General features: G+C 51.1%; 1 protein-coding gene across 2 annotated transcripts; it reads left to right on the top strand.

Moving 5' to 3' along the window:
* PNPLA3 (patatin like domain 3, 1-acylglycerol-3-phosphate O-acyltransferase) lies at window positions 1-26,989 on the top strand. Of its 2 annotated transcripts, none has more exons than XM_073006629.1 (9): window positions 1-340; window positions 2,811-3,043; window positions 4,733-4,798; window positions 8,323-8,532; window positions 10,014-10,074; window positions 12,452-12,673; window positions 15,705-15,837; window positions 19,968-20,065; window positions 20,844-20,944. In XM_073006629.1, exons 1-9 carry the CDS (start codon window positions 154-156, stop codon window positions 20,849-20,851), a joined length of 1,218 nt encoding a protein of 405 aa, XP_072862730.1. In that variant the 5' UTR covers window positions 1-153; the 3' UTR covers window positions 20,852-20,944. The 2 variants fall into 2 exon arrangements, with proteins under 2 accessions (XP_072862730.1, XP_007974227.1); XM_007976036.3 differs by lacking the exon at window positions 19,968-20,065 and adding an exon at window positions 22,294-26,989 and having other exon boundaries at window positions 3-340; window positions 20,844-20,948.

Raw genomic sequence — 26,989 nt, 5'->3', positions numbered from 1 at the left:
GGGCGGACGTCGCGCGTGGAACGCCCGGGCGGAGACGCGGCGGCCGGGTCACGAGCGCTTGCGGGCGCCCGGCGGAGCTGCTGCGGATCAGGACCCGAGCCGATCCCCGATCCCGACCCCGATCCGCATCCGCGCTCCCGCCCCCGCCCCGCCATGTACGACGCCGAGCGCGGCTGGAGCTTGTCCTTCGCAGGCTGCGGCTTCCTGGGCTTCTATCACGTCGGGGCGACCCGCTGCCTGAGCGAGCACGCCCCGCACCTCCTCCGCGACGCGCGCATGTTGTTCGGCGCCTCGGCCGGGGCGTTGCACTGCGTCGGCGTCCTCTCCGGGATCCCGCTGGGTGCGTCTGGGGCCGCCACCTGGGCTCGGCGTGCGGAGGGGGTGCCCCCTAAGAACCCGCAGGGGGTCCCCAGGGGTCGCGGGGCGCCAAGAGGAGCGGGCACCAGACGCGGACACGGCAGGGTGCATCCCGAGGGTCCCCTCTGGGGCAGAAGCTTCCTGCGGTGGCGCTGTTCCCTGGGCGCGGGAAGGGGGCGTTGGAACCCCGAGAGGTCCGGGCCGAAGCCTGGGGCTCTCGCGCGTCCCTACCCGTACCCGCATCAGGAGCCAGTGCATGAAGGGAGCCCCTTGCCTCCGGATTGAGAGTCGGGACGTCTCGGAGTGACGGGGAGTAGGGAGCAGGACCTGGGGCGGAGGGTCGTGCTGGCCCCTGCGGACTCCAGGTCCCCGGTGTCCTCTCGGGAGGTGCTGGGCGGGCTGAGCTGCTGGGGGGCCGATTTTCCCTGGGCCGGACCAAGAGTGGGGCTTTGGCCGGTGCCCCAGGGTGGGTTCCTTCCCTCCGGGGATTGAGGGACTCAAGACACCCCGCGCCTGCGCTCTCTTTAGGTCACAGCCCAGCCTTCTAGGGACTGGGCAGCCTCCCAGAAGGGCGACCCTGGGCATCCTCCAGGACAGGCTAACTGGAGTCTGGTGAGGGGGGTACCTTGAAAGAGGAAAGTTGTTTCCACCTCCTCCAGTGTTTGGGACCCTTCCTGGGGGCTGGAGTGCATCCCTGGACACCGCCCAATCCCATCCTCTTCTCTAGTCTCCACTGACCTAGGCCCACCCTCCCCTCTCCAGCTCAGTACTCCTGGAAGTGAGATCCTGTGCATTTGAATCTTGTCCTAATGAAACATTTGTCCATGTGGGTACCTGTGTGTGTGTGTGTGGTGGGGGTGCAGACGGAGGGTTTGTTTCTCAGTAGCCTGAACTACTAGGGTGTGGTATCCTTCCCGGGAATTTGCCTGCCACAGTCCTGGAGGTGGGGAGGGGGTTGTGAGCCAGTGGGCAGGGGCTGGGGCAAGTAGCATTGTGGAGCTGTTGACACCAGAGGTCTCCAGGCAGGAGATCATGCCCCCATCAGCCCCGTTTTATTTGGGCTTCCTTAACAATGGACTCTTTGCCCTGCCTGCCAGAGCCAGCAGGGAGTGACTGTTCAGTGGTGAGCAAGCCCGTGCTGGTAGAGGAAGCCCTGCCATTGGGTAAGAGCAGTGAGCAGCCCCTGGGCTGACTGGGAGGTGGGGATTAGGGATTAGACAGTCCTGACTGTCTGCCTTCCCCTAAGCCATGGGGAGAGGAGCAAAGGGCAGGAAGTGTGGCCTCCAGGAGGATTAGACTGGCCACATGACCATTTGCACACCCTGGGGTTTAGCAACAATAAAAGTCAGCTTTTGTATCCCAAGGTGGCCTGTGGACACCCACATGGACAAATGTTTACACTGGGACAGAATTCAAATGCAGTGATCCCAGGAGCCTAAAATACACTCACTCTGGTATAGAAGGGATTCCTTCCTGGGCAGAGGACAGGCGCAGCCTGGGGCTTTCCCTGGCAGGACACAGGGAGGCTCAGGAACCACCAAGTCCCTGGAAGGTGGATCTGGAGATGTTGGCAGGAGCCACTCCCTGTGTTCCAGGGTTCCAGGTTCCCGCTTTAACCCTGTCTCACAGGGGGCTGTGCACTTGGGGACTGCTAAGCATGTCCCAAAGGCTGCATCCTGGACACAGCTCCTCAGTGCATCTGAGCTGAGGCTAACTTGGCAGAAGGGACAGGCAGAACCTGCCCAGCCACGTGCAATTCCACCCCTCTGGCCATGCTTGGAGAATCAGCTCAGGGAAGGAGAGCTGTGAATCAAGATCAGATTTGGGTCAGGACAGGCTGGAGCATGCCTGTCCCTGTGCTTCCCAAGATTTATGGCTGGCCAGGGATCGGGCTGGGGGGGGTGGTCTTGCATGCCAGGAGAGTAGCCAGTAAGTGAGGTCACATCTCCTGCACCTAACAGCATTAAGGCCATCTACGCCAAAGCTCTGATGCTGATATGTTCCTGGCCTCTGACTTCGTGGGGCATTGAGGTGAGGCCTGCTCACCTGGGCTTCTGGAAGTGAGAGATTCATTCCTGTGGCTGAGGCCTACAGCAGCACTGTCTGGTAGGAATATACTGGAAGCCATGTTGAATAAAGTAAAAGACACAGGTAGAATTAATTTCACCGAGCCCAATATATCCAAAATAATATCATTTTCACATCTGTTCAATATAAAAATGTACTAATGAGATACTTCATACTAAGCCGCTGAAATCCAGCTTGTATCTTACACATCTCAGTTCGGATGAGCCACATTTCAAGGGCGTGATAGCCACACGTGGCTACCATAGTAGACAGTACTGGTCTAGACAAAGGTTGGTGGCATCCTTGCTGTCTGGTTTCTGGCCTTGCCAAAAGTATTGCCATCCCAGTGTGGTACGTTCTCTTATGTATTTGTCTCCTGTCCCCAGAGCAGACTCTGCAGGTCCTCTCAGATCTTGTCCGGAAGGCCAGGAGTCGCAACATTGGTATCTTCCATCCATCCTTCAACATAGGCAAGTTCCTCCGACAGGATCTCTACAAATACCTCCCGGCCAATGTCCACCAGCTCATCTCTGGCAAAATATGCGTCTCACTCACCAGAGTGTCTGATGGGGAAAACGTTCTGGTGTCTGACTTTCAGTCCAAAGATGAAGTCGTGGATGTAAGCAGTTTGCTTATCTGGATGTTATGTCAAGTGAGAAAAGCCGTTTTCAGATGGGTGCGGTGGCTCATGCCTGTCATCCCAGCGCTTTGGGAGGCCGAAGCGGGTGGGTTGCTTGAGCCCAGCAGTTTGAGACCAACATGATGAAACCCAATCTCTACAAAAAATACAGAAAAATTAGCTGGGCATGGTGGTGTGGGCCCGTAGTCCCAGCTGCTAGGGAGGCTGAGGCAGGAGAATTGCTTGAGTCTGGGAGGTGGAGGTTGCAGTAAGTCATGATCATGCCACTGTACTCCAGCCCAGGTGACAGTGAGATGCTGTCTCAAAAAAAAAAAAAAAAAAAAAAAAAAAAAAAAAAAAAAAAAGACTTTTGTTTTGGAAGCAACACAGGCAGTTGTAGGCCCCCTGTGCTGGAATGATATAAACTCTGTATGTCTCCAGTGATTTGGTCCATAATATTTGTCAACCCTGAATGTTCCAGGGCAGTTTCTTTTCTTCACTTTTTTTCTCTTTTTTTGTGGGGGCAGGGGGTGCGGGCACGGTGCAGGGTCTTGCTCTGTCTCCCAGGTCGGAGTGCAGTGGCGCAATCACAACCTCTCGAGTAGCTGGGACTACAGGCACAGGCCACCACACCCTGCTAATGTTTGTACTTTTTGTAGAGACAGGGTTTTGCCCTGTTGCCAGGCTGGTCCCAAACTCCTGCACCCAAGTAATCTGCCCACCTCAGCCTGGCAATTACAATTTCAAATAATTCCTCTCTTTCCTTCAACACTTGGCTCATGACCTCCCAGTCCAAGGAACCTGTCCTGCAGGCGTGCCTCTCCCGAGCTTTCTCTATGCATCTTCCATAATGAAGATGCTTTCTCAATGGAAACCCCACGAGTGTGGGAACGTGCCTTATTTGCCTGTATCCTCAGGGTCTAGCAGAGAGAAGATAATTTGCAATACCAAAACACCATTAAATTTGGCTGATGCTTTCATAAGTGCTCCTTGGATGAAGGACTCCATTTTACTTAACAGGTCTGTGGAAGACAGCAGCCTGGCGCATCTAACCAGCAGCCAGTTTCATCCTCTGTTTAACCTTGTTTGCAGGAGCTTTCTCTAAACAGCCAGCACTTGTCTATTCCCACGTGGGTCTGTTCTCCCAGTGAATCAGCGTCGTGCCTGCTGACTGCTCTGTAGCATGGTGCTTCGCAAAGTGTGATCCTGAGACCAGTAGAGCAGCAGCTCCTGGGAGCTCATTGGAATGGCAGATCCTCAGGCCCCGCCCCGGACCTGCTGCTTGCGAATTCTGGGGAGGGAAACAGAATCTCTGGTTCCACAAACTCTCGGGTGGTTCTAATGAATACCGGCATTTGAACAGCACTGATCAAATGACTTTCAGTCTGTGAGTCAACAACCCTTGGTGGTGTCTGTGGTGACCCAGTGTGACTCCCGTGGGGAGCAAGGAGAGGAAGTTAAAGTTCACTGACAGTGTTGTTAAGGGGCTTATGCAACAGATGAGACCCACAGGCCTGAAGTCCGAGGGTGTATGTTGGTTCCCCGTTCTTTCAATCCATGGATTAACCTACTCTGTGCAAAGGGCTTTTTCAGGTTTGTTGCCCTGCTCACTTGGAGAAGGCTTATGAAGGATCACGAAAATTAAAAGGGTTCTCTTGCCTATAACTTCTCTCTCCTTTGCTTTCACAGGCCTTGATATGTTCCTGCTTTATCCCTTTCTACAGTGGCCTTATCCCTCCTTCCTTCAGAGGCGTGGTAAGTCAGCTTTCTCTGCTAGTGCTGAGTCCTGGGGGCTTTCTCTCTAAAGCGTGCTCACACATCTCCCGCCTGCAAGGCGCTAGTGTCAGGCACCTCAGGATCTGTCTGGTGGTGGAGCCCCGTGCCTCGCTGCCTTTCAGCCAGAGTAGCCACAGCTGACCCTACTTCCAGGCTACCTGGGCAACAAAACTTACTTCATGTGTAATTAATTGTCTGGCTATCTGTAAGGTAAACTGGCTGGTTCACTTAATCTGCACCGTAAGCATCAGGTAGCTTCTCTGTGACCTAGTTAAACTATGTGATGTTGGCCGGGCACGGTGGCTCATGTCTGTAATCCCAGCACTTCCATCTCAAAGAAAATAAATAAATAAATAAAAGTATATGACGTTGAACAATCTGTTACCCCTGGAAGGTGGAGCTTTACTTTTAGGGGGAACTATAACAGTCATATATATATGTATTTTTTATGTAAAAAATAAACAAAAAATAATTTTTTAAATAAAATTTTTTTATATAAAAAAATATATATATATTTCTGTTTTTTGAAATGGAGTCTGGCTCTATCGCCTAGGCTGGAGTGCAGTGGTGCGATCTTGGCTCATTGCAACCTCCACCTCCCAGGTTCAAGCAATTCTCCTGCCTCAGCCTCCCGAGTAGCTGGGATTACAGGTGCCTGCCATCACGCCCAGCTAATTTTTTTGTTTTTAGCAGAGACAGGGTTTCATCATATTGGCCAGGCTGGTCTCCAACTCTTGACCTCAGGTGATCTGCCCGCCTCGGCCCCCCAAAGTGCTGAGATTACAGGCGTGAGCCACCGCGCCCGGCCAACAGTCATATATGTTCTAAACAGCAACAAAAATCTGTAAGCCTGGTCTAACCTAGATTTGTGCTTTGTTTTGTTTGGCCACTTTGTGATGCACAGGAGGAAGTTTAGGCTATAAAATACTAGCCCTTTAGGGTCAGTTTTGAACCCACAAGAGCAGCAGCAGAACCTCTGATGCAGTCCTGTATGTTAGCACCGGCAGAGCCACGAGGCAGAGGGACTTCCATTGGGAGCCTCCCATTGCAGGCCACGTGCTCCTGTGCGCTATCTTATAGGGTCCCCACAACTGAGGGGAGATGTGATTATTCATCCCACGTGGCTGTGGGGAACTTGAGAGTCATACTTGCCCAAGGAGCACGGCCAGGGAGCTTGCGCCCAGGTCACTCTCTGCTCCTCCATCAGAACAGGGCATGTCTTGGTTCACTGCAGGGCGGCTCTTCTCATTCTCTGTAGTTTGGGGTCCGGGATAGTGGTCCACAGAGCCACTGGAGTGCCCCGCCACTGAGTGACCAAAGCACGTTTTGGATTTCCGACGTTGCCACAACGTGGTTGGGCATCAGCAGGACCCCAACCCCTTGTTTTGCTGTGGCTTTATGTGGGTATTTCGTCTTTCCCAGAACTCAGTAGGAGCACACCCAGCAGCATCGTAGTGATGCCCTCTGGCTCCCTAGTGCACGGTTCTGGCTTTCCTTCCTGGTGGAGAGTTTCAAGCCCTCTGGATCCTACTCTGTCCTTTTCAGCCCATGGCTTTGGTCAGAAGCTGCTGGCAGTGTTCAGATTTGGCTGAGTTCAGTGAATATGTGCATTGGCCATGCCAGTTTCTGAGCCATGCCAGGGGGATGGAGAAGCCAAAGCGGGAGTGTTTGTTCTGCAGGCTCTGGACTAGGCACTGGGTCTGTGCCAGCTCACTTGCTAGTCTTGCATCCTGCCCAAACCCCCACTGGGGATGTCTGGCCACATCAGAAGACAGTTTGGGTTGTCAAAACTGGGGGAGTGCCACTGGCATCTGGTGCATAGAGGCCCGGGATGCTGCATCATCACCCGTTGAGTGCGCTCATAGGAATCCTGCTGACAATTAGAACCCATTATTCTTGAAATGCAATGCAAGCAAATTCAAAACATTACTGTGTACATACCACGTGCTAATCAATCGCACCGCTGGAGCTCCTGAATTCAAAACATTACTATAAAGTTCAAAATGCATGGAAAAGTTCTACATGGCAGGAGAATATTTGGGCTTCAGACTACCCCTTGAATGAAAATGATCCACCAGTTGCCTTCCTCCTTGGCCTTCACTCCAGATTCCTGGCATTTCATTCTGTGTACCTTTATGCTAGTGAGGTTTTTGTTTGTGTTTTAGACAGAGTCTCACTCTATCGTGTAGGCCTGGAGCGCAGTGGTGTGATCTCAGCTCACTGCAACCCTCGGCTCCTGGGTTCAAGCGATTCTCATGCCTCAGCCTCCTGAGCAGCTGAGATTACAAGCAGGCACCCCCATGCCCACCTAATTTTTGTATTTTTAGTAGAGATGGGGTTTCACCATGTTGCCCAGGCTGTTCTCGAACTCCTGACCTCAAGTGATCCACGTGCCTCAGCCTTCCAAAGTGCTGGGATTACAGGTGTGAGCCACCATGCCTGGCTGCTAGTGAGGTTTTTGATGCCTTGCTACATCTGCCCTAGATGTTGTGTGGCTACGATTTTGGAAATGTTGCTGTGCAAACTCCTGATCATTTCTGGACTCCAGGCAAGAATCTTGATGGCGAAGGTGTGGCTGAACATGTCTGATTCCCTCCTGGACCTGTTTTAGGCCAAACTCTGCTCTGAAATTCCTCGGTGTGGAAGGGCGGGCTGGGGAGAGCCTCCCGGCTGGAATCTTTTGGAGGCCTTTCTCTGGGCATCTGATGGCTGGCTCTGGTGTCTGGCTGTGACAGCTGCGGCTGGAAATCATTGGAGACACAAGTTTCACAGGTGCAGGCTCTATCCAAATTGTAGCAAAAGCTGCCTGCCCCAGGTGAGCTATGGGCAATAAGGTGGTTTAAGGATATAGATGAAGGAAAACTCACCCTTAGAATGATTTATCCAAAATGCTGCTGTGTTATGGCTTAGAGGACATTTTCTGAGGTCCCAGGTTCATTGTTTCATGTGTGTCTCAAAAGTCCCTCCAGGTCTTGGTTCTAATTGTCAAACGTGGAGGGAGACAGGCTTATGGGTTAAAGGTCTTGTCCCAGATTTGTGTATCCTCCTTGCAAGCAGCAAAGGGGGCTGGATTTGAATCCATGACCATCTTTCCCCTTTGGGTTTCTATCACACTCTGCCCCCAGTGCAGAGCACCCCCTCGTTCATATGGCCCCCTTAGGTACATTACATGGGCACTCCTATAGGTGCCCATCTGGCCCTAGGACTTGGCCAACACAACATGGACTCCAGTCTCCATCTGCCTCTTTGCCAGGCACTTTTGTGCAGTGCACACACTGTACAACAGTAGACAGCAACCCTGAGAGCCAGAGTAGAGCCTGTCCCAGCACAGGAATGCTCAGTAAGGATTTGTCACAGGAGTGATTCCAAAGCCAATGTCCTCCCTCCATGTCACCCTGTTTGTGGCTCTGAGAAGCTCTGCCCACATGTGAAAGCTTGTTAAGCAGTTAAGCACTAACCCAGAGCATCAGACAGTGCCAGTCCTTTTTTCCCTTCTTTAAAAGCGATATGTGGATGGAGGAGCGAGTGACAACGTACCCTTCATTGATGCCAAAACAACCATCACCGTGTCGCCCTTCTATGGGGAGTACGACATCTGCCCTAAAGTCAAGTCCACGAACTTTCTTCACGTGGACATCACCAAGCTCAGCCTACGCCTCTGCACAGGGAACCTCTACCTTCTCTCGAGAGCGTTTGTCCCCCCGGATCTCAAGGTGAGTTGGCAGTGAGGGGGCAGGTGTTCTGGGGGGCTCTTCTTCTTTGCCTCCCTGATTGCCAGGAGCAGCCAGTTGCTCTCTGCACAATCAAACAGAAATAGACCTTGTCATTGATGGTTAATGGAAATAAAAGGCACGTGTCCCAGAAGCTCAGGTGAGGCACCACCCCGATTATGGGATTCACCTGGGAACATATACCCAGCCCTAAAACTCAGATCCACTTCCCAGGCTGTGGTTATATAGTCAGGGGGGTGCAGCACAGGCATTAGGATTTTTTATTTCTTTAGTTATAAAGATTTTTTTTTTTTCTTTTTAAGACAAAGTTTTGCTCTGTCACTCAGGCTGGAGTGCAGTGGTGCAATCATAGCTCACTGAAGCCTCAAACTCCTGGGTTCAAGCCATCCTCCCACCTCAGCCTCCTGAGTAGCTAGGACCCACAGGCATGTACCACCACAGCTGGCTAAGTTTTAAAATTTTTGTAGCGTGTTGCCCAGGCTGGTCTCACACTCCTGGCCTCAAGCGATCCTCCCACCCCAGCCTCCCAAAGTATTGGGATTACAGGTATGAGCCACTGTACCCAGCCACTAAGATGATTCTTATTTGGAAACATGGTCAAGAACAACTGCATTCGGTAGTTTAACCTTTTTTGATTGTGGTTGTTTTAGTTTGCCTTACCACTCTACCATAGTAAGAAATTTGCAGACCATGTACAGCAACCTTTGGTGCTCCTGGAGAGAAAGAAGGAAGGCTATGCAATGCAATGCATGCCCATAGTCCAAGGGAGAGGGGAAGGTTGTCTAACAGGATTGGTTTTCCTGTGTGCTTTATAAGCAGATGAGTAGAGGAGATAGCTGTTATTGTCCTAGTGACAATTGGGACAGGCTGCAAAATTTGTTAGGGTGGAGGCTTATTCCGGGACCAAGGAAGCCCAAGAAACAAGCTCCTGCCTGGTGCAGTGGCTCACACCTGTAATCTCAGCACTTTGGGAGGCTGAGGCAGGCGGATCACTTGAGGTCAGGAGTTTGAGACCAGCCTGGCCAACATGGTGAAACCCCGTCTCTATGAAAAATACAAAAATTAACCGGGCATGGTGGCGGGCACCTGTAATCCCAGCTACTAGGGAGGCTGAGGGAGGAAAATGGCTTGAACCTCGGAAGCGGAGGTTGCAGTGAGATCGCGCCACTGTACTCCAGCGCCTGGGCAACAGCAAGACTCCGTCTCAAAAAAAAAAAAGCTCCTGCCTGCTGGGATGCCTGCAAAGTCTCTGTGGAGGGGTGACATTCCAGCCAAGACCTGCAGGGAACTGTCTCCTGGGAGCACAGAGCCCTTTGCTCAGCCTCCAGGTGGCTCAGTCCCCCCAGCCAGCAGACTCAGAGCTTGCACGATTCTTTAGTGCCCTCTGCGGTCGTCCAGTGATGCTTAAATAAATGGTGCTTGGTGTCTCCCCGCTGTAGTCCCCTTGCTTGCTTTGCTTACAGGTGCTGGGAGAGATATGCCTTCGAGGATATTTGGACGCATTCAGGTTCTTGGAAGAGAAGGGTATGTATGGGCTGGGAGGATCAGACGTGCCCTTTTGACGAGTATTTACTAGCAGTCTTGGTAAAGACTGAGATTTGCCTTAGTTCTAACACTTAGTGCCCAGCGCCTTCCCTGTGTTGTGCAACCTACTCATGAGCCCGGGAGATAGGAAATCTTGGTCCCATTTTACAGATGGGCAAACAGAAGCTTGGAGAGGAGAGCCAAGCAGCACTCACCCCTCCCTGAGGGGCAGAGCCGAGATCTGAACTGGGATATCATGACTCCAGGGCCCTCTCCCTCCACAGGGTCCCCTTATCTGAAGGCAGTTTTTCTTTCCAGCTCGACCTCTTGTGATCCTTTAGTTTCTGAAGTTAAAGAGTTCTGCGCCTGGACCCCAAATGAAGCAATCAGATTTCTCATCTCCAGTCAGGTGTGGGTCCAAGCCCACTAGACCAGTTTGTTCTTCCCAGAGCGAATTTCTGCCTTCAAGTCATCCTGGCTTGTCGGGGCTGGGGGAGCTCTGCTCTAGAAATATTAGAGTGGAAGCAAAAAGATGTGTTGGGAGCTGTTTTTCTTTAATACTAAGAGTTGGCTGATACATTGTTCTTGTGAATTTGTCATTGGCCAAGACCAAGGTGACTGCATTTGTAAGGACACACGTGTATTTATCTGCTCAGAAAGTGTTCATTGCTGTGCGCTAGGGATACTGCAGTGAACACAGAGGTGTGGCCCTTGCCAGCCTTGTGAGAGAAGTGAGCAGATAAGTAAGCAGAAGGGTGATGCTGTGTCAGTGGGAAAGTACAGGTGCCAACGACAAGGCACAGGTGTCAAGGAGAAGACACAGGATGCTGGAGGCTCATGCAGGATGGATCTCCAAGGCCCAAGGGAAGAAGGACCTCTCGGAGGGCATGAATCCACATGAAGACTTTGGGGATAAGGAGGAGAGCCTTAGGCCCGGCGGCCATGAATGTGAGGCCTGCAGGACACAGAGAGGATGGCATGAAGGCCTGTGCAGCTGGAGGGGTGGGGATGGGGACACTAAGAGATGGCTGGAGGAGTGGGGGTGGGGACACTAAGAGATGGCTGGAGAAGAGGGGGTCAGGAATGGTGAAAAATGGGACAGGAGGGCAGGCTGAGCCTTTTGGATACAGGGGATTGCATCCCACAGCCGTAGGGAGCCATTAAGGGCTGCTGCAGTGGGAGTGAGAGGATCAGAGGAGGGCTTCGGAAGCCCCCTGGCTGCGGGACAGGAAGGGAGAGACCAGCATCTAGGAGGCCAGTGAGGCAGCCGGAGGCTCCACCAGGATCAGGGCTGTGACGGTCATGAGGAGGAAACCAATTTGAAGCAGTCCAGGGGACTAGGACTTGGAACTGACCGATGGGACATTTGGGGAGAAGAAGACAAAAGAGCGTAGTCCTGGCTTCTGGCTTAGCAGTTGCGCAAAGGGGAGATGAGGAGCTGCGCCCATGGGTTGAGGGTTGAGACATTAGGAGGGAACCAGTTTGGCAGGACAAGCTGGTGTGCCAGAGATGCTGGAAGCAACATCTCCCTGAGAACCTGGCAACATTCCTAAGATAAAATGATATCTCAGAGGGTAAGGAGGGCATCTGATAGGGCCTGGAAAGAGCCAGGGCAAGCATGAATGTGAGGTTATCTTGGGGAGCAAGGCTTAGGCATTGAGGAGCAGCCCCTGGTCTTTTCAACCTGAGGTTGGAAGCCAGAATTGGGCCAGGTGCAGCTGTGGTTGTCTGAAGCTCCTCTCCCCCGGCCCAGTGTGCCAAAGCTGTAAGAGCAGGGGCCACTCACTGGTGCTGGTGGCTGAGTTCCAGCACCCAGGACAGGGCCTGGCACATACTGGTGCCCAATCCTCGCTTGCTGGGTGCTTCTTCCGAGGCCGTGTGATGGAAGAGTACCCTCTTTGACGTCAGGCCCGGCTTCAAATCCCGGCTCTGCTATGTACTGGCTGCGTGGCTTTAGACAAGTCTCTTAACCTCTGTGCTCCTGATTTCTCAGCTGAAAAATGGAGATGATGGTAATGGTTGATGTAAGGTCTGATAGTGAAGCACCTAGCTCAGGGCCTGGGAGGCAGGTGTAACCAGTGGTTCAGTTGTTATAAATGAACAGTAACCCTCGCCTTTGCACCTCATGAATCCAGACGTGGAGATGGAGCCCACACAGCTAGCAGGAGCCAAGCTCACATGTGTCCTGCTTTAAAGCCCTACACTCCTTTCTCCGGGCGACAAACACCTGCGCTCATTCTCCTCACTTCTCCTCTTCCCCTTGCATTTGGCTAATAACAGGCCAGCTGCCTGCCTCCCTGCAGTTCGGTGGACGGGTGGGTAATGATCACCACTCCCCACATTCACCTGATGGGCTTGTTTTCCCTGCCCTTCACAGGCATCTGCAACAGGCCCCAGCGGGGTCTGAAGTCATCCTCAGAAGGGATGGATTCTGAGGTCGCTGCGCCCGGCTGGGAAAACACAAGTCTGGATTCTTCCCCGGAGCCGGCTGCCTTGGCTATGAGGCTGGACGGAGACGAGCTGCTAGACCACCTGCGTCTCAGCATCCTGCCCTGGGATGAGAGCATCCTGGACACCCTCTCGCCTGAGCTCGCTACAGGTACCCCCTCATCAGGCTGGGCACGGGCAGCACCTTGTTTTCTTTCTTGCGTGTTATGGAGGAAGATGGTCCTGCCACATGGGAGCGATAGGGCGAGGTGACCAGGACAGGCTGTCGGGAACATCTCCTTCCATGTGTACAGCCTGGTCTGCTGCTATCACTCCCAGCACAGCCCCCCAATCCTGGCACCTTGCCAAGTCTCCCCATGGGGTCATGACCAGGAGGAAAACAAGCTCCAGCTGAGCCCCTTGGGGTTCTCCATACAGGCTCCTCCTGCAACAGCTGGGCCCTCTCTACCGCTTCCCAACCCTATCTCTCCAACATGGCACCTGAGCTCCTGCCAACCTGGATTTCATGAGCCCCAAGGATGGGTGTCCTGCCTCTGGGACTTGGCCCATTACTTGGAGCTCCTTTCCGGTTGCCACCCTCCACCTGTCCAGCCATCTCAAGGCTCCTTTCTTTTTTTTTTTTTTTTTTTGAGACGGAGTCTCGCTCTGTCGCCCAGGCTGGAGTGCAGTGGCGCGATCTTGGCTCACTGCAAGCTCTGCCTCCCGGGTTCACGCCATTCTCCTGCCTCAGCCTTCCGAGTAGCTGGGACTACAGGCGCCCGCCACCACGCCCGGCTAGTTTTTTTTGTATTTTTTAGTAGAGACGGGGTTTCACCGGGTTAGCCAGGATGGTCACGATCTCCTGACCTCGTGATCCGCCCGTCTCGGCCTCCCAAAGTGCTGGGATTACAGGCTTGAGCCACCGCACCCGGCCGTCTCAAGGCTCCTTTCTTGAGGCTGCTCTTAATTTCTCCCTTCCCCTAAACCCACAATTTTGAACCTCCATAGAATGGTGCTGTATTTTATAATGTCATCAAATATTGAATGGACAGACAGTGCTATGGTCCAAATGATTGTGTCCCCCGCAGAATTTATCTGTTGAAATCCTAACCCCCAAGATGATGGTCTTAAGAGGTGGGGCCTTTGGGAGGAAACTAGTCATGAGGAAAGGGCTGTCATGAATGGGATTGTTGCCCTTATTGAAGAGACCCAAGAGACGTCCCTGTCCCTTCTACCATATGAGGACACAGAAGGTGGTGACTATGAAGAAGCAGACCCTCACCAGACACCAACACGTCTGCTGCCCCTTGATCTGGGACCTCGCAGCCTCTAGAACTCTGAAAAATCGATGTTTGTTGTTTTATAAGCCACTCAGTTGGTGGCATTTTGTTAGAGTAGCCTGAACACGGACTAAGTAAGACAGAGGAACCCACAAACCAGCTATGGAGTCAGGCATTTGGAGAAATTAAAAAATGAGTCAGACATAGCTCCTGGTTCTTGAGGTACCAACACCCTAGGAGATGGGAGACAGCAGCTGCCCAGGTGCGTTAGGTTGTTCTCGCATTGCTATAAAGAAATCCCCGAGACTGGGTAACTCATAAAGAAGGAGGTTGAATTGGCTCACAGTTGCACAGGCTTGACAGGAAGCATGGTGCTGGCATCTGCTCAGCTTCTGAGAAGGCCGCAGGAAACTTAACAATCATGGCAGAAGGCAAAGGGGAAACATGCACATCCCATGGCTGGAGCAGGAGTGAGAGAGAGAGGGAAATAGAGAGAAGGTGCCATATGCTTTTAAAAACCAGATCTCACGAGAACGCACTCACTATCAAGAGAACAGCACCAGTGGGGAAATCGGTCCCCACAATCCAATTACCTCCCACCAGGCCCCGCCTCCAACACTGGGAAGTACAGTTCCACATGAGGTGTGGGCAGGGACACAGATCCAAACCATATCACCAGATTAATATGATTTGAGGCACCACGAGGTCATTAAAGAGAGGGAATAAAAGACTGAGGCTCCAGGAAGAAAGCTCTGGAATCCAGCAGAGGGTCAAGGACCAGCTTGTAAAGCTGGTGGTGCCTGAGAAGTTCCTAGGAGAACACAGATGCTGTGACGTTTGATGTAGCTGTTTTTTGTTTGGTTTTGTTTTTTGAGACAGAGTCTTGCTCTGTCGCCCAGGCTGGAGTATGCAGTCGTGTGATCTTGGCTCACCGGAGCCTCTACCTCCCAGGTTCAAATGATCCTCATGCCTCAGCTACCTGAGTTGCTGGGATTACAGGCATACACCACCAGGCCTGGCTAATTTTTGTGTTTTTAGTAGAGACAGAGTTTCGCCATGTTGGCCAGGCTGGTCTCAAACTCCTGACCTCAAGTGATCCACTGACTTTGGCCTCCCAAAGTGCTGGGATTACAGGCATGAGCCACCAGGCCCAGCCTGCTGTAGCTCTTTCTGTGCAGATTATTTGCTGTGGGGTATATTCAGATTTCTTAATACAAGATGATGCTTTGCCTCATGACTTACACACCATTTTCTATATAATTTCAGCTATGATATTGGAAATGGACATGTCTTTTCAAGGAAAATAAAAGCAGGCTTTCTGGAATGGTGACTTTCAAACATATTTGTCAATTTAAAGGAGCTGGGAGTGGGGACCCTATGTCCTGTAAGCACTCTCAGGGCTGTTCTGAGCTGTGTGCCCTGCTTCAGCTTCACACTGCCCTTGCTGTGAAGGGAGCAGCCTGGGTCGGGCGCAGTGGCTCACACCTGTAATCCTAGCACTTTGGGAGGCTGAGGTGGGTGGATCACCTGAGGTCAGGAGTTCGAGACCAGCCTGGCCAACATGGTGAAACCCCATCTCTACTAAAAACACAAAAAATTAGCTGGGCATGATGGCAGGCGCCTGTAATCTCAGCTACTTGGGAGACTGAGGCAGAAGAATCGCTTGAACCCTGGAGGCAGAGGTTGTGGTGAGCCGAGATCACGCCACTGCACTCCAGCCGGGACAACAAGAGCAAGGCTCTGTCTAAAAAAGAAAAAGAAAAGAGCAGCCTGGCAAACCCCACCCCGTCTCTTCTGTGAGTGCCTCCGACCCTTTGGCTGCCAGGACGGGCGTATTTCATGGAAATGCTAAGCACCAACAGAGTAAAGTGGTTTGGTTTTTCACACTGGTGGGAGATAATAGCTCCAAATTGTCTTTTTCAGCAGTGAGCAAAGCAATGAAAGACAAAGGTGGATACATAAGCAAGATTTGCAACTTGCTACCCATTAGGATAATGTCTTATGTGATGCTGCCCTGTACCCTGCCTGTGGAGTCTGCCATTGCGATTGTCCAGAGGTGAGCATTTTAGGTGGCCCTGTGTCTTCCTCACAGGGTTGATATGAGGATGAAACAGGATGACAGATGATGGTGGCACGTAGTCTGGGGCCTGGATTGTCGTGCAGCAGATCACAGCTCACAGTCTATATGCAATGCCCCTGAACGTTGCCTGCCTGCCCTCAAGTCACACATGCACCTGTAACTCAGTGCAAGCCCAGAAACTCCCTGTGGGAACTCCTGGAGTTGTCAGTGGCCTCACATAGCAGCTGGTCCAGTCTCCTGTGATTGCCTGAGGAAACGGGCCCGGAGGGCTTGGGGTCACCGCTCTGAGGTCACAGAGATGCCTAGTAGAAGGGTCAGACCTGGAAGCAGGATCCTTGCTGCCTCTCTGAGCTATTTCCATTTAAAATCACATGAAGGCTGGCGTGGTGGCTCACGGCAGTAATCCCAGCATTTTGGGAGGCCAAGATGGGTGGATCACATGAGGTCAGGAGTTTGAGACCAGCTGGGCCAACATGGTGAAACGCCATCTCTCCTAAAAATACAAAAATTAGCAGAGCATGGTGGCACGTGCCTGTACTCCCAGCTACTTGGGAGACTGAGGCAGGAGAATCGCTTGAGCCTGGGAGGCAGAGGTTGTAATGAGACAAGACTGTACCACTGCACTGCAGCCTGGGTGACAGGAGAGAAACCCTATCTCAAAATAAAATGAAATGTAATGAAATGAATAAAATAACAAATCAAGTCATGGCCGGGCGCGGTGGCTCACACCTGTAATCCCAGCACTTTGGGAGGCTGAGGTGGGTGGATAATGAGGTCAGGAGTTCAAGACCAGCCTGGCTAACATGGTGAAACCTCGTCTCTACTAAAAATACAAAAATTAGCTGGGCATGGTGGTGTGTGCCTGTAATCCCAGCTACTCGGGAGGCTAAGGCAGGAGATTGCTTGAACTGGGACCTGGGAGGCGGAGGTTGCAGTGAGCTGAGATCATGCCACTACACTCCAGCCTGGTCTACAGAGCAAGACTCTGACTCAAAAAAAAAAAAAAAAAAAAAAAAAATCAAATCACATGAAAGTAGGAGAACATAGGGAATTATTCCATCTTTCGTTCTAGGCATATATGATTCAGAGCCAGCAGTTAGGAGAACACAGTGTGATGCTCCTAGAACTTATTGATTGGGCTTCCTCTGATTGGGCTTCCTCTGACTGGGCTTCCTCTGACTGGGCTTCCTCTGACTGGGCTTCCTCTGATTGGGTTTCCTCTGATTGGGTTTCCTCTGATTGGGCTTCCTCTGATTGGGCTTTCTCTGATTGGGTTTCCTCTGATTGGGCTTCCTCTGAAAGGGGGGAGAGCAGAATGGTCGGAGCTTGGCTCAGCAGTCAGACTGCCCTTCTTCAAATTCTGGCTGCACTGTTTACCACAGCTGTGTGACTCCGGACGACTGAAGCCACCTCTCTGCACTTCAGCTTCCCATCTAGAGAGATCACCTGGAGCAGAGGGTGGTCGGGTGACTCAGTCTCGTTACTGAGTCACAGTGCAGGAGTACCCATCCCATAGTAAGCATCCAGCTAGTGACGTTGATTTCTATTTTCAGGTAATAATGATGATAGTAAAATTAGAGACAGATAAAAGGTATGGGCTTTAGACCAGGGCACTGCAATTTCTAAGCTGTGTGACCTCAAGCAAGTTACTTGATTTCTCTGAGACTCAGTGGTTTCATCTGCAATATATGGATAGGAAAACCGACCTCGGTGGGTTGTCTGACAATGGAGGGCACTTGATTGAAAAAAAATTACCCTGATCTGACTGAAAGAAAAAAATTGAGCTAATATAGGCATCAGGAATGGGGCTGTATGCGCCTGCAGGGAGTCCAGGGAAGGGGGAACAAAGAGCCTGAAGGTGTGAGGAGGTGTGAGTGCTGACCTGTCTACTACGAAGAGGCTGCTGAGTCTCCTGTGGACGTGGCCCTGGACTTGGCAGTTTAACACCTGAGCTGTTAAAATAACCTCAGATTCTGTGTTCTTCAAGGGTTAGGATTCTGATTCCTGCCGAAATGCTTCTGAAAGGGAGGCAATGAGCCAGCCCATCCCCAGTTTCTTTTTAAGATCATTGGGAAGTTCCGTTCTTGCCGTTTGTCCCTGGACCACTCCTAGGTCTTCCGTGCCCCACCTCCATCTGGGTGTGTCCTAGGCTGTCCACCACACAGTTGTATCCTGCCATCTCCCCTCTTGGGGCCACTGTGCCATCCATGGATCCATAGCTTCATTTTTCTTGGCTTTTCCCTGGTTATTCTGGAGCAGAGCCTCTAGTAAACTCCCAGGGCAGTAAACATTTGACTTTGTGTATGTTGGTAAACGTGCTTTTTTTCTATCCCATCTCAGTGATAGGTTGGCCATGTCTAGAATTGCAGGTTGAAAATCATTTCCTCTCAGAATATTGGTTAGTGAGAAGCCTGGGACTGAGACAGTCACATTCTCACTTCTTCGCAGGTAGGTGCTCTTAGGACTTTCTATCCCTTATAATCTGAAATGTCATATGTCTTGGTATAAGTCCTTATTTCATTTATTCAGCTGGACAAGTACTGGGGACCCCTTCAGTCAAAGCCTTCTCCAGCTCTGCGAAATTATCTTCTATTCTTATTTCTGTTTTTCCTTACCTTCCATTTGCTTTTTTCCTTTTCTTTTCTTTTCTTTTCCTTTTTTTTTTTTTTTTCTTTTGAGACAGGGTCTTACTCTGGTGCCCAGGCTGGAATGCAGTGACATGATCATGGTTCACTGCAGCCTGAACCTCCCAGGCTCAAGTGATCTTCCCGCCTCAACGTCATAAGTAGCTGGGACTATAAATAAGCACACGTCACCACACCCAACAAATTTTTTAAAAAAATTTTGTAAGACAGGATCTTACTATGTTGCCCAGACTTTTTCTTCCTCTTCCTAGGGCTCTTATTAGGAAGATGTTTGACTTCCTGGGTTGGATTCCTGTCTCCGTGTCTGACTTTCTCTCTTTGCCATATTTTTTATCACTCTTTGTCTTTTTGCCTCTGCTCTGACAGATTTCCTCAAATTTTGTCTTCTAGTCCTATCCTACAGTTTTTACTTACAGCAAATATAATTTAATCTCCAAGAGTACTCTCTTGTTCTCTGCTTGTTCTTTTTACTTAGCATTCTGTTCTTGTTTTATGGATGTAACATTCTCTTGGAATATTTGCTGTTCTCCGGATCATCCCTTCTCCATTTCTTCTTGGGCTAGTTTTTCTGTTTCTTCATCTTTTTTATGCTACTTATTCTCAGCATGTGCTTGTTGGGGTTTTTCCCATATAGCAACAGAGGACTTGGAGCTCAGGGTGAAAAGGGTAGGTGCATCACCTGGCAGAGCTCCCAGACAGTGACAGGCAGGCTGCTGGAAGGATGTCTATCTGGGGATGCTACTGCTTTCCTAGAAGCCCTTCCTTTCCCTGGAGGTGGTTGAGCTGTCGGATTTTGCCCTGGTGGTAAACACTGGCTCCCCGTGCTCGGCCTGTTTCATCGCCAGCCCCCTCCCCTTCTGCCTGGAGTCCAGTAACCTGTTGAAATATCTTGCTCATTGGTGAGCCCCTGCTCCTTCCTCATTGCTCTTGCAGATTTATTACTTCTTGTAAGGCCGCGCTTGTTCTCGGGGATTTTCTTTGTGCCACACCATGGGAAACACGAGGTGGTTGCATGCTGACGTCCTGAGCATTTATTTCACTCATGTCCTTACACGTAGATTTGTGTGGGTGTTTACTTTGTTTTTAGCAAATTAGTCTGGCATGTCCTTTGATCCTTTTTTTTTTTTTTTAGACTGAGTCTCACTCTGTTGTCCAGGCTGGAGTGCAATGGCGCAATCTTGGCTCACTGCAAGCTCTGTCTCCCGGGTTCACGCCATTCTCCTGCCTTAGCCTCCCGAGTAGCTGGGACTATGGGCGCCTGCCACCACACCCAGTGAATTTTTTTGTATTTGTTAGTAGAGACGGGGTTTCACCGTGTTAGCCAGGATAGTCTCGATCTCCCGACCTCATGATCTGCCCATCTTGGCCTCTCAAAGTGCTGGGATTACAGGCGTGAGCTACCGCGTACAGCCTTTTTTTTTTTTTTTTTTTTTTGAGACGAAGTCTTGCTGTGTCCTCCAGGCTGGAGTGCGATGTCGCGATCTCAGCTCACTGCAACCTCCACCTCCTGGGCTCAAGAGATTCTCCTGCCTCAGTCTCTGGAGTAGCTGGGATTACAGGTGTGTGCCACCACACCTGGCTCGTTTTTCTAATTTTAATAGAGGTGGGGTTTGGCATGTTGGCCAGGCTGATCTTGAACTTCTGACCTCATGATCTGCCTGCCTTGGCCTCCCAAAGTGCTGGGATTACAGGTGTGAGCCACCACGCCTGGCCCTGATTAATCTTTTAATGCCCAGTCCCTCCTTCAAAAGCCAGCTCCATTTTCCCACTGGCCTTCCTAGATTCCTTCTCCACTCCCCAGGATCAGCCTCCTCCTCCCCACCCCACTACTGCTGGCAGGGGGATGTCTGTGTTCAGGCATTTATCAGAGACCCTGAGGTGGGGGTCCTTTGTGTGTCTGGGGGATGCAAAGTCTAGAGGAGGTAGTGACCACACCTCTCCATGGTGCCCCTGCTGGGCTCACATGTGACCAAGCACAGCAAACCGTGAGGCAGGGGACGGTCTTGACCATGAGAGCCCTTGCAGCAGCTGCCATGGGCCTCAGCTCCTCTCCAAGCTGGGAAGAGCCCTGAAAAGCCAAGGTGTTTTTTTGTTTGTTTGTTTGTTTGTTTTCCTTTATTTCAGTGTAAGTCCTTTGAGCTTTCTTGAACCAGAAGTGGCCTCATTTTGCTTTAGAGATTTCAGATGGGCTCATCCTTGTCCTCTCATCCCAGATTCACCTGCTGGGAAGTCATCAGATTGGAGATGATGTTGGCGGCTTTTGTAAACAAAGGGTGGTGTTGTAAGCTGTTCTGTCTGCCTATGTGTGTGTTTGTGTACTTGGTCTTATCTCTGCAGACTGGTGACATGGCTTCCGGATATGCCCGACGATGTCCAGTGGCTGCAGTGGGTGACCTCACAGGTCTTCACTCGAGCGCTGATGTGTCTGCTTCCCGCCTCCAGGTAAATACTTTGGCTGTGGGTGTGTGGGCCAGGCGGGCACCTCTCTCATCTGATGAGGCCTCACATGACATTCTGGAAATAGCTGGCTGAACGTCAAGCAAGGAGCTTGCCCTTGGGTTTGGGGACACTGTCTCATGGGGGGCGGCTGAATCAGTCAGAGGTCCCAGTGCACCTGCTGAGAGCTGTCACCCAGGCCAACCTGCACCGGGGCCTGGGAAGCCTTCCCGTCGGATGAGTCTCTTTGAGTGCAACATTGATGGTGGAGGAGCAGAGAGGCTGAAGATAAGTAGGGAAAGGTGCTTCAGACATAGTGGCCAGGGTGAGGGCCTGGGAGTGTCAGATGGCACTGTGGTGCCTGCGGGAAGGAGCTCTGGTGCCCATGGCACAGGAAGGAGGTGGGGCCCTGAAGGGGCAGGGCTAGCAGAGCTCCTTGGAGCATGTGGCTGGGTGCCTGGGAATGCAAGCTGCCTGTCCTCCACCCTCTGTTGTACTGAGTCACAGTCTCTGGGGTGAAGCCCAGCAGTCTGCATCGACAGGCCCCAGGGGATGCCGCTACTTCCTGAACTCTGAAAACCGAGCGGGAGCTCAGGGCCTGGCTCCTGTTACCAGGGTTGGGCGTTATCCTGAAAATCATAGGCCTTAGTTTCCTCACTTGGCCAACAGGGGCAATCGCTGTTCCCTCACTGGGTTTCCATGAGCTTCTGAGAGCCCATAGCATGGTATTTGGCACATGCTGGGCATCAGGAGGTATGGCCTCTTTTGCTATTGTTGTTATTGGTAGACACAGAAGGATTTAAAAGTAGGGGAATGCGAAGATCTGATTGGCTAGGGAAGAGGGCAGTAGTGGCCAAGTAGAGGACGGATCCTGGGCCCCGGCTGGCAGCAGGCAGCAGGGCCCAGGCAGGGATGATCTGTAGACTGAGAGGCTTTCTTAGGCTCTCGGACAGGAGGAGGTGTTGGTTCCAAGCCCGAGGAGTAGGGGCAGCCCTGGTGACTGGTGGTCAGTGGTGCCAGGGGATGGTAGGACACCCTGGGGGGCAAGCAGGTTTGTGTGGAGGAAACCGATAGGCCCCTTCAGGGATTCACTGGTGGGCAACACCTATGGGAGGGGTCCACCAGTGGGAGGGGTCCAGGTAGCTGGGAGGGCCACAGGCTTGGAAGACCTAGATGGTGACATCAGCCCATCACTGAGGACTGGAAGAAGCTGTGTCTCTGGCTGTGGCTGCATTCCCAGAGTGTGTGTGATGGTGCCTCGACTGGCCGGCAGTGTGGGTCCATCGTAGCCCAGACTGCACACAATAGCAGTGGGAATGGCCGCTAAGCCAACTTTCTCCATGTGTTTCAGGTCCCAAATGCCAGTGAACAGCGAACAGGCCTCCCCATGCAAACTGGAGCAGGACTGGGACTGCTGGACTCCCTGCTCCCCCGAGGACTGTCCTGCAGAGGGCAAAGCAGAGGCCACCCCACGGTCTGTGCTCAGGTCCAGCCTGAACTTCTTCTGGGGCAATAAAGTACCTGCTGGTGCTGAGGGGCTCTCCACCTTTCCCAGTTTTTCACTGGAGAAGAGTTTGTGAGTCATTTGAGGAGGCGAGTCTAGGAGATTCTTTCAGAGGTGCTAAAGCTTCCCATCTTTGTGCAGCTACCTCCGCATTGCCGTGTAGTGACCCCTGCCTGTGACGTGGAGGATCCCAGCCTCTGAGCTGAGTTGGTTTTATGAAAAGCTAGGAAGCAATCTTTGGTCTGTGCAGCATTCCAGCACTTAAGTCTAATTTGTCAGCATGCGTTAGTTCAGCTGGTTGGGAAATGACACCAGGAAGCCTAGCGCAGAGGGTCCCTTACTGACTGTTTCATGGTCCTATTAATGGTCAGACTGTTCCAGTGTGAGGTTCTTAGAATGACTAGTGTTTGGATGGGTGGGGGCATTGTGGTGGGGGGTGGGCTGGCCTATGTGTGATCTTGTGGGGTGGAAGGAAGAGAATAGCAGGATCCCACCTCCCCACGCCGTGGGAAGGGGTGCACTTGGTTCCCAAGGAGGATACTGCCTGTCAGGTGGCCTGCAAATAGAATAACCTTGACAACTAAAAACCTCTCCATGGGGGTGGGGGGTACCAAGATGATAACCGATTTACATTTTAGAGCATCTTTTTCACCTAACTAAAATAATGTTTAAAGAGCTTTATATAAAAATGTAAGGAAGAGTTGTTATCTGTTGAATTTTGTATTATATGAATCAGTGAGATGTTAATAGAATAAGCCTTAAAAAAGAAAAAGAAATTCAGCCGGGCGCTGTGACACACGCCTGCAATCCCAGCACTTTGGGAGGCCAAGGTGGGCAGATCACCTGACGTCAGGAGTTCAGGACCAGTCTGGCCAACGTGGCAAAACCCCGTCTCTACTAAAAATTAGCTGGGCCTGGTGGTGTGTGCCCATAATCCCAGCTATTCGGGAGGCTGAGGCAGGAGAATCGCTTGAACCCAGAAGGCGGAGGTTGCAGTGAACCGAGATTGAGCCATTGCACTCCAGCCTGGGCAACACGAGCGAAACTCTGACTCAAGAAATAAAAATTGAAAAAACCCAAAAATCTGGTGTGCAGGATGGTCACCTCAGCCCCCCAGGCAGGAGCCAAACACAGCAGGAGCTTCTGCCTCCTCTCCACCGCAGCCCACAACTTGAACCTGGCTGATTTTCCACACGCTTCTGATCTATGTTCTTTTTTCTCTTCGCATCTTCTCATTCTCTCATCACCCCAACCTCTCTCTGTCCTCCCTACTCTGCCAACCTTGATGGAGACAAGCCCTTGAGACCAGAACTCACCTATTCCCCAGGTGTGATAATTGATTAGCAAGCTCCGTGTAATATGACTGAAGGTGAAACGTGTGTATATTTTTCTGTTTATGCATTTGAGTATAGTTCATACAAGAAAAATAATGGTATGCTGAAACTGTTAAATGTTGGAAAAGAAAGTTACAACCCTCACCCGTATTGTGTAAGGAAGTGCCCTGGAGGGGAAGAACCAGCAAGTTCAGACAAAAGCACTTGACTGAGAAGACAGACCCTTTACAGGAAACGGGTTCTAGGGACAAACTCTATGTGGGCATGTTCTCTTAATGAGATTGTGAATTCTTTGAGAAAAGAGGCTACTTGTGAAAATAATGACGTGTTGCCTAGTGCATAGAAGCCCCCTTCGGGGCAGGAGTTCCGGGATTTGAACCTGCCTTCTTACATCTTGAGGGCTGAGTGAGTTCCCAGGGTCTCTGTTCAGTGCTTGCTCCATCAGTGAGCTCAGGTCTGGTGAGTGCTGGGGTCTTCCACCCCCAACCCCACTGGGTGTCAGAGCAAGACACTGTCCCCTGTGGAGCTGGAATGGGGTGGAGGAGCCTGCACCTGGCATCCTCATGGCCTCCTTGTGATGGACCCACACTTGTAATGTTGGAAAAGAAAGTTACAAGTTTCTGACCAGGCGCGGTGGCTCACGCCTGTAATCCCAGCACTTTGGGAGGCTGAGGTGGGCGGATCACGAGGTCAGGAGATCGAGACCATCCTGACTAACACAGTTAAACCCCGTCTCTACTAAAAATACAAAAAATTAGCTGGGTGGGATGGTGGGTACCTGTAGTCCCAGCTACTTGGGAGGCTGAGGCAGGAGAATGGCATGAAGCCGGGAGGCGGAGCTTGCAGTGAGCCGAGATCGTGCCACTGCACTCCAGCCTGGGCGACAGCGACTCCGTCTCAAAAAAAAAAGTTACAAGTTTCTTTTCCCAAGTTTCCCAATAGGTGGTGTTCTGTTAGCACCACATCTTCAGTCATTAGCAGATGTAACTAAACTTAACAGTATTTTCTTTTCTTTTCTTTTTTTTTTTGAGATGGAGTTTCACTCTTGTGGCCCAGGCTGGAATGCAGTGGCGCGATCTCCACGCCCAGCCAACAGTATTTTCTAATAACCAATATATTTCCGTATGCACAAGTGTATACGTGGGTGTTGTGATTGTTATCAGGAAAAAAAAATGGCTGATGGGATACCATGGGACTTATTTTCTTTCTGCTTTTAAAAATTATTCAGGCTGGGCACAGTGGCTCATGCCAGTAATCCCAGCACTTTGAGAGACCGAGGTGGGCAGATCACCTGAGGTCAGGAGTTCGGGACCAGCCTGGCCAACATGGTGAAACTCCATCTCTACTAAAAACACAAAAATTCGCCAGGCATGGTGCCAGGTGCCTGTAATCCCAGCTACTGGGTTGGCTGAGGCAGGAGAATCGCTTGAACCCGGGAGGCGGTGGTTGCAGTGAGCCAAGATCGTGCCACTGCACTCCAGCCTGGGTGACAAAGTGAGATTCTGTCTCCAAAAAAAAAAAAAAAAATGCAATCTTCTTTCTTATTTTTTTATTACTAAAATTATTTTTAGTAGAAACAGGGCCTTGCTATGTTACCCATGCTGATCTTGAACTCATCGGCTTAAGCAATCTTCCTGCCTTAGCCTCCCAAAGTGCTGGGATTACAGGTGTGAACCACCATGCCTGGACCCCCGCCTTCTTAAAATGAGCATTTGTTTTTTTCCAAATGTGTACCAAGATAAGGAAATCAGGAAGTGTAATACTCTTATAGAAATGGCCAAGGTCTTCCGCCCCACCTGTGCCTAGATGCTACCCAATCCCGCCTTCTCTGCCCCTCCAGAGGGTACCCTTTGCTTAGGCCTCCCTCTCTTCCTGAACCACCTCTGGAAATTTTTTTTTTTTTTTTTTTTTTTTAGACGGAGTCTCGCTGTGTCGCCCAGGCTGGAGTGCAGTGGCGCAATCTCGGCTCACTGCAAGCTCCGCCTCCCGGGTTCACGCCATTCTCCCGCCTCAGCCTCCGAGTAGCTGGGACTACAGGCGCCCGCCACCACGCCCGGCTAGTTTTTTGTATTTTTAGTAGAGACGGGGTTTCACCATGTTAGCCAGGATGGTCTCGATCTCCTGACCTCGTGATCCACCCGCCTCGGCCTCCCAAAGTGCTGGGATTACAGGCTTGAGCCACCGCGCCCGGCCTGGAAATTTCTTATCAGCCTACGAATGCATTCTTATTTATTCTTATCAAATAAAGCCTTCCCTCTAATTTATGGCACAACTATGCTTTGGAATCCACCCTCAGGACTAATCAGTATGTAGTATATTACATGTCAGGGAGCAACATTCTTTTTTCTTTTCTTTTTTCTTTTTTTTTTTTGAGGCAGGGTCTCGCTCTGTCATCCAGGCTAGAGTGCAATGGTGCAATCATAGCTCACTGCAGCCTCAACTTCCTGGGGTCAAGCCATCTTCCCACCTCAGTCTCCCAAGTAGCTGGAGCCACAGGTGTACGCTACCACACCCAGCTAGTTTTTTTTTGTAGAGACAGGGTCTTGCCATGTTGCCCAGACTGGTCTCCAATTCCTGGGCTCAAGTGATCCTCCTGCCTTGGCCTCCCAAAGTGCTAGGATTACAGGTGTGAGCTGCCGTGCCTGGTCCAACATTCTTCATTTTGTAAACAGCAAAACTTAACTGCAGAGTATGAGTCTGATTTTGTTTAAAAAAAAAGTGTGTAGGTGTATATATGTATCTGTGTGTGTATATAAAAAAACTGAAAGAGGGCTGGGCACGGTAGCTCATGCCTGTAGTCCCAGCACTTTGGGAGGCTGAGGGGTGCGGATCACTTGAAGTCAGGAGTTCGAGACTAGCCTGGGTGAAACCCCATCTCTACTAAAAAATACAAAAATGAGCTGGGCATGGTGGTGGGCACCTGTAATCCCAGCAATTAGGGAGGCTAAGGCGGGAGAATCACTTAAACCTGGGAGGCGGAGGTTGCAGCGACCCGAGATGCAGTGAGGTTCCATCTCAAAAAAAAAAAAAAAAAAAAAAGACTATAAAGATATATATCAAAACCCTTATGGCAGTTATCATTAGGCTGTTATTTGTAATTCTATTTTATTTGTCGTGCTTGTGTGTGTTGCCCAAGTTTCTATGGTGAACAGTATGCATTACTTTCAGCATGAGAAAATAACTCCTAATAAATGTGATTCTTAAAGGAC

The sequence above is a fragment of the Chlorocebus sabaeus genome, chromosome 19 (assembly GCF_047675955.1).
Source record: "Chlorocebus sabaeus isolate Y175 chromosome 19, mChlSab1.0.hap1, whole genome shotgun sequence".
Lineage (NCBI taxonomy): Eukaryota > Metazoa > Chordata > Mammalia > Primates > Cercopithecidae > Chlorocebus > Chlorocebus sabaeus.
The sequence above is the reverse complement of the archived record's forward strand: the minus strand, read 5'-3'. Positions and strand labels throughout refer to the sequence as shown.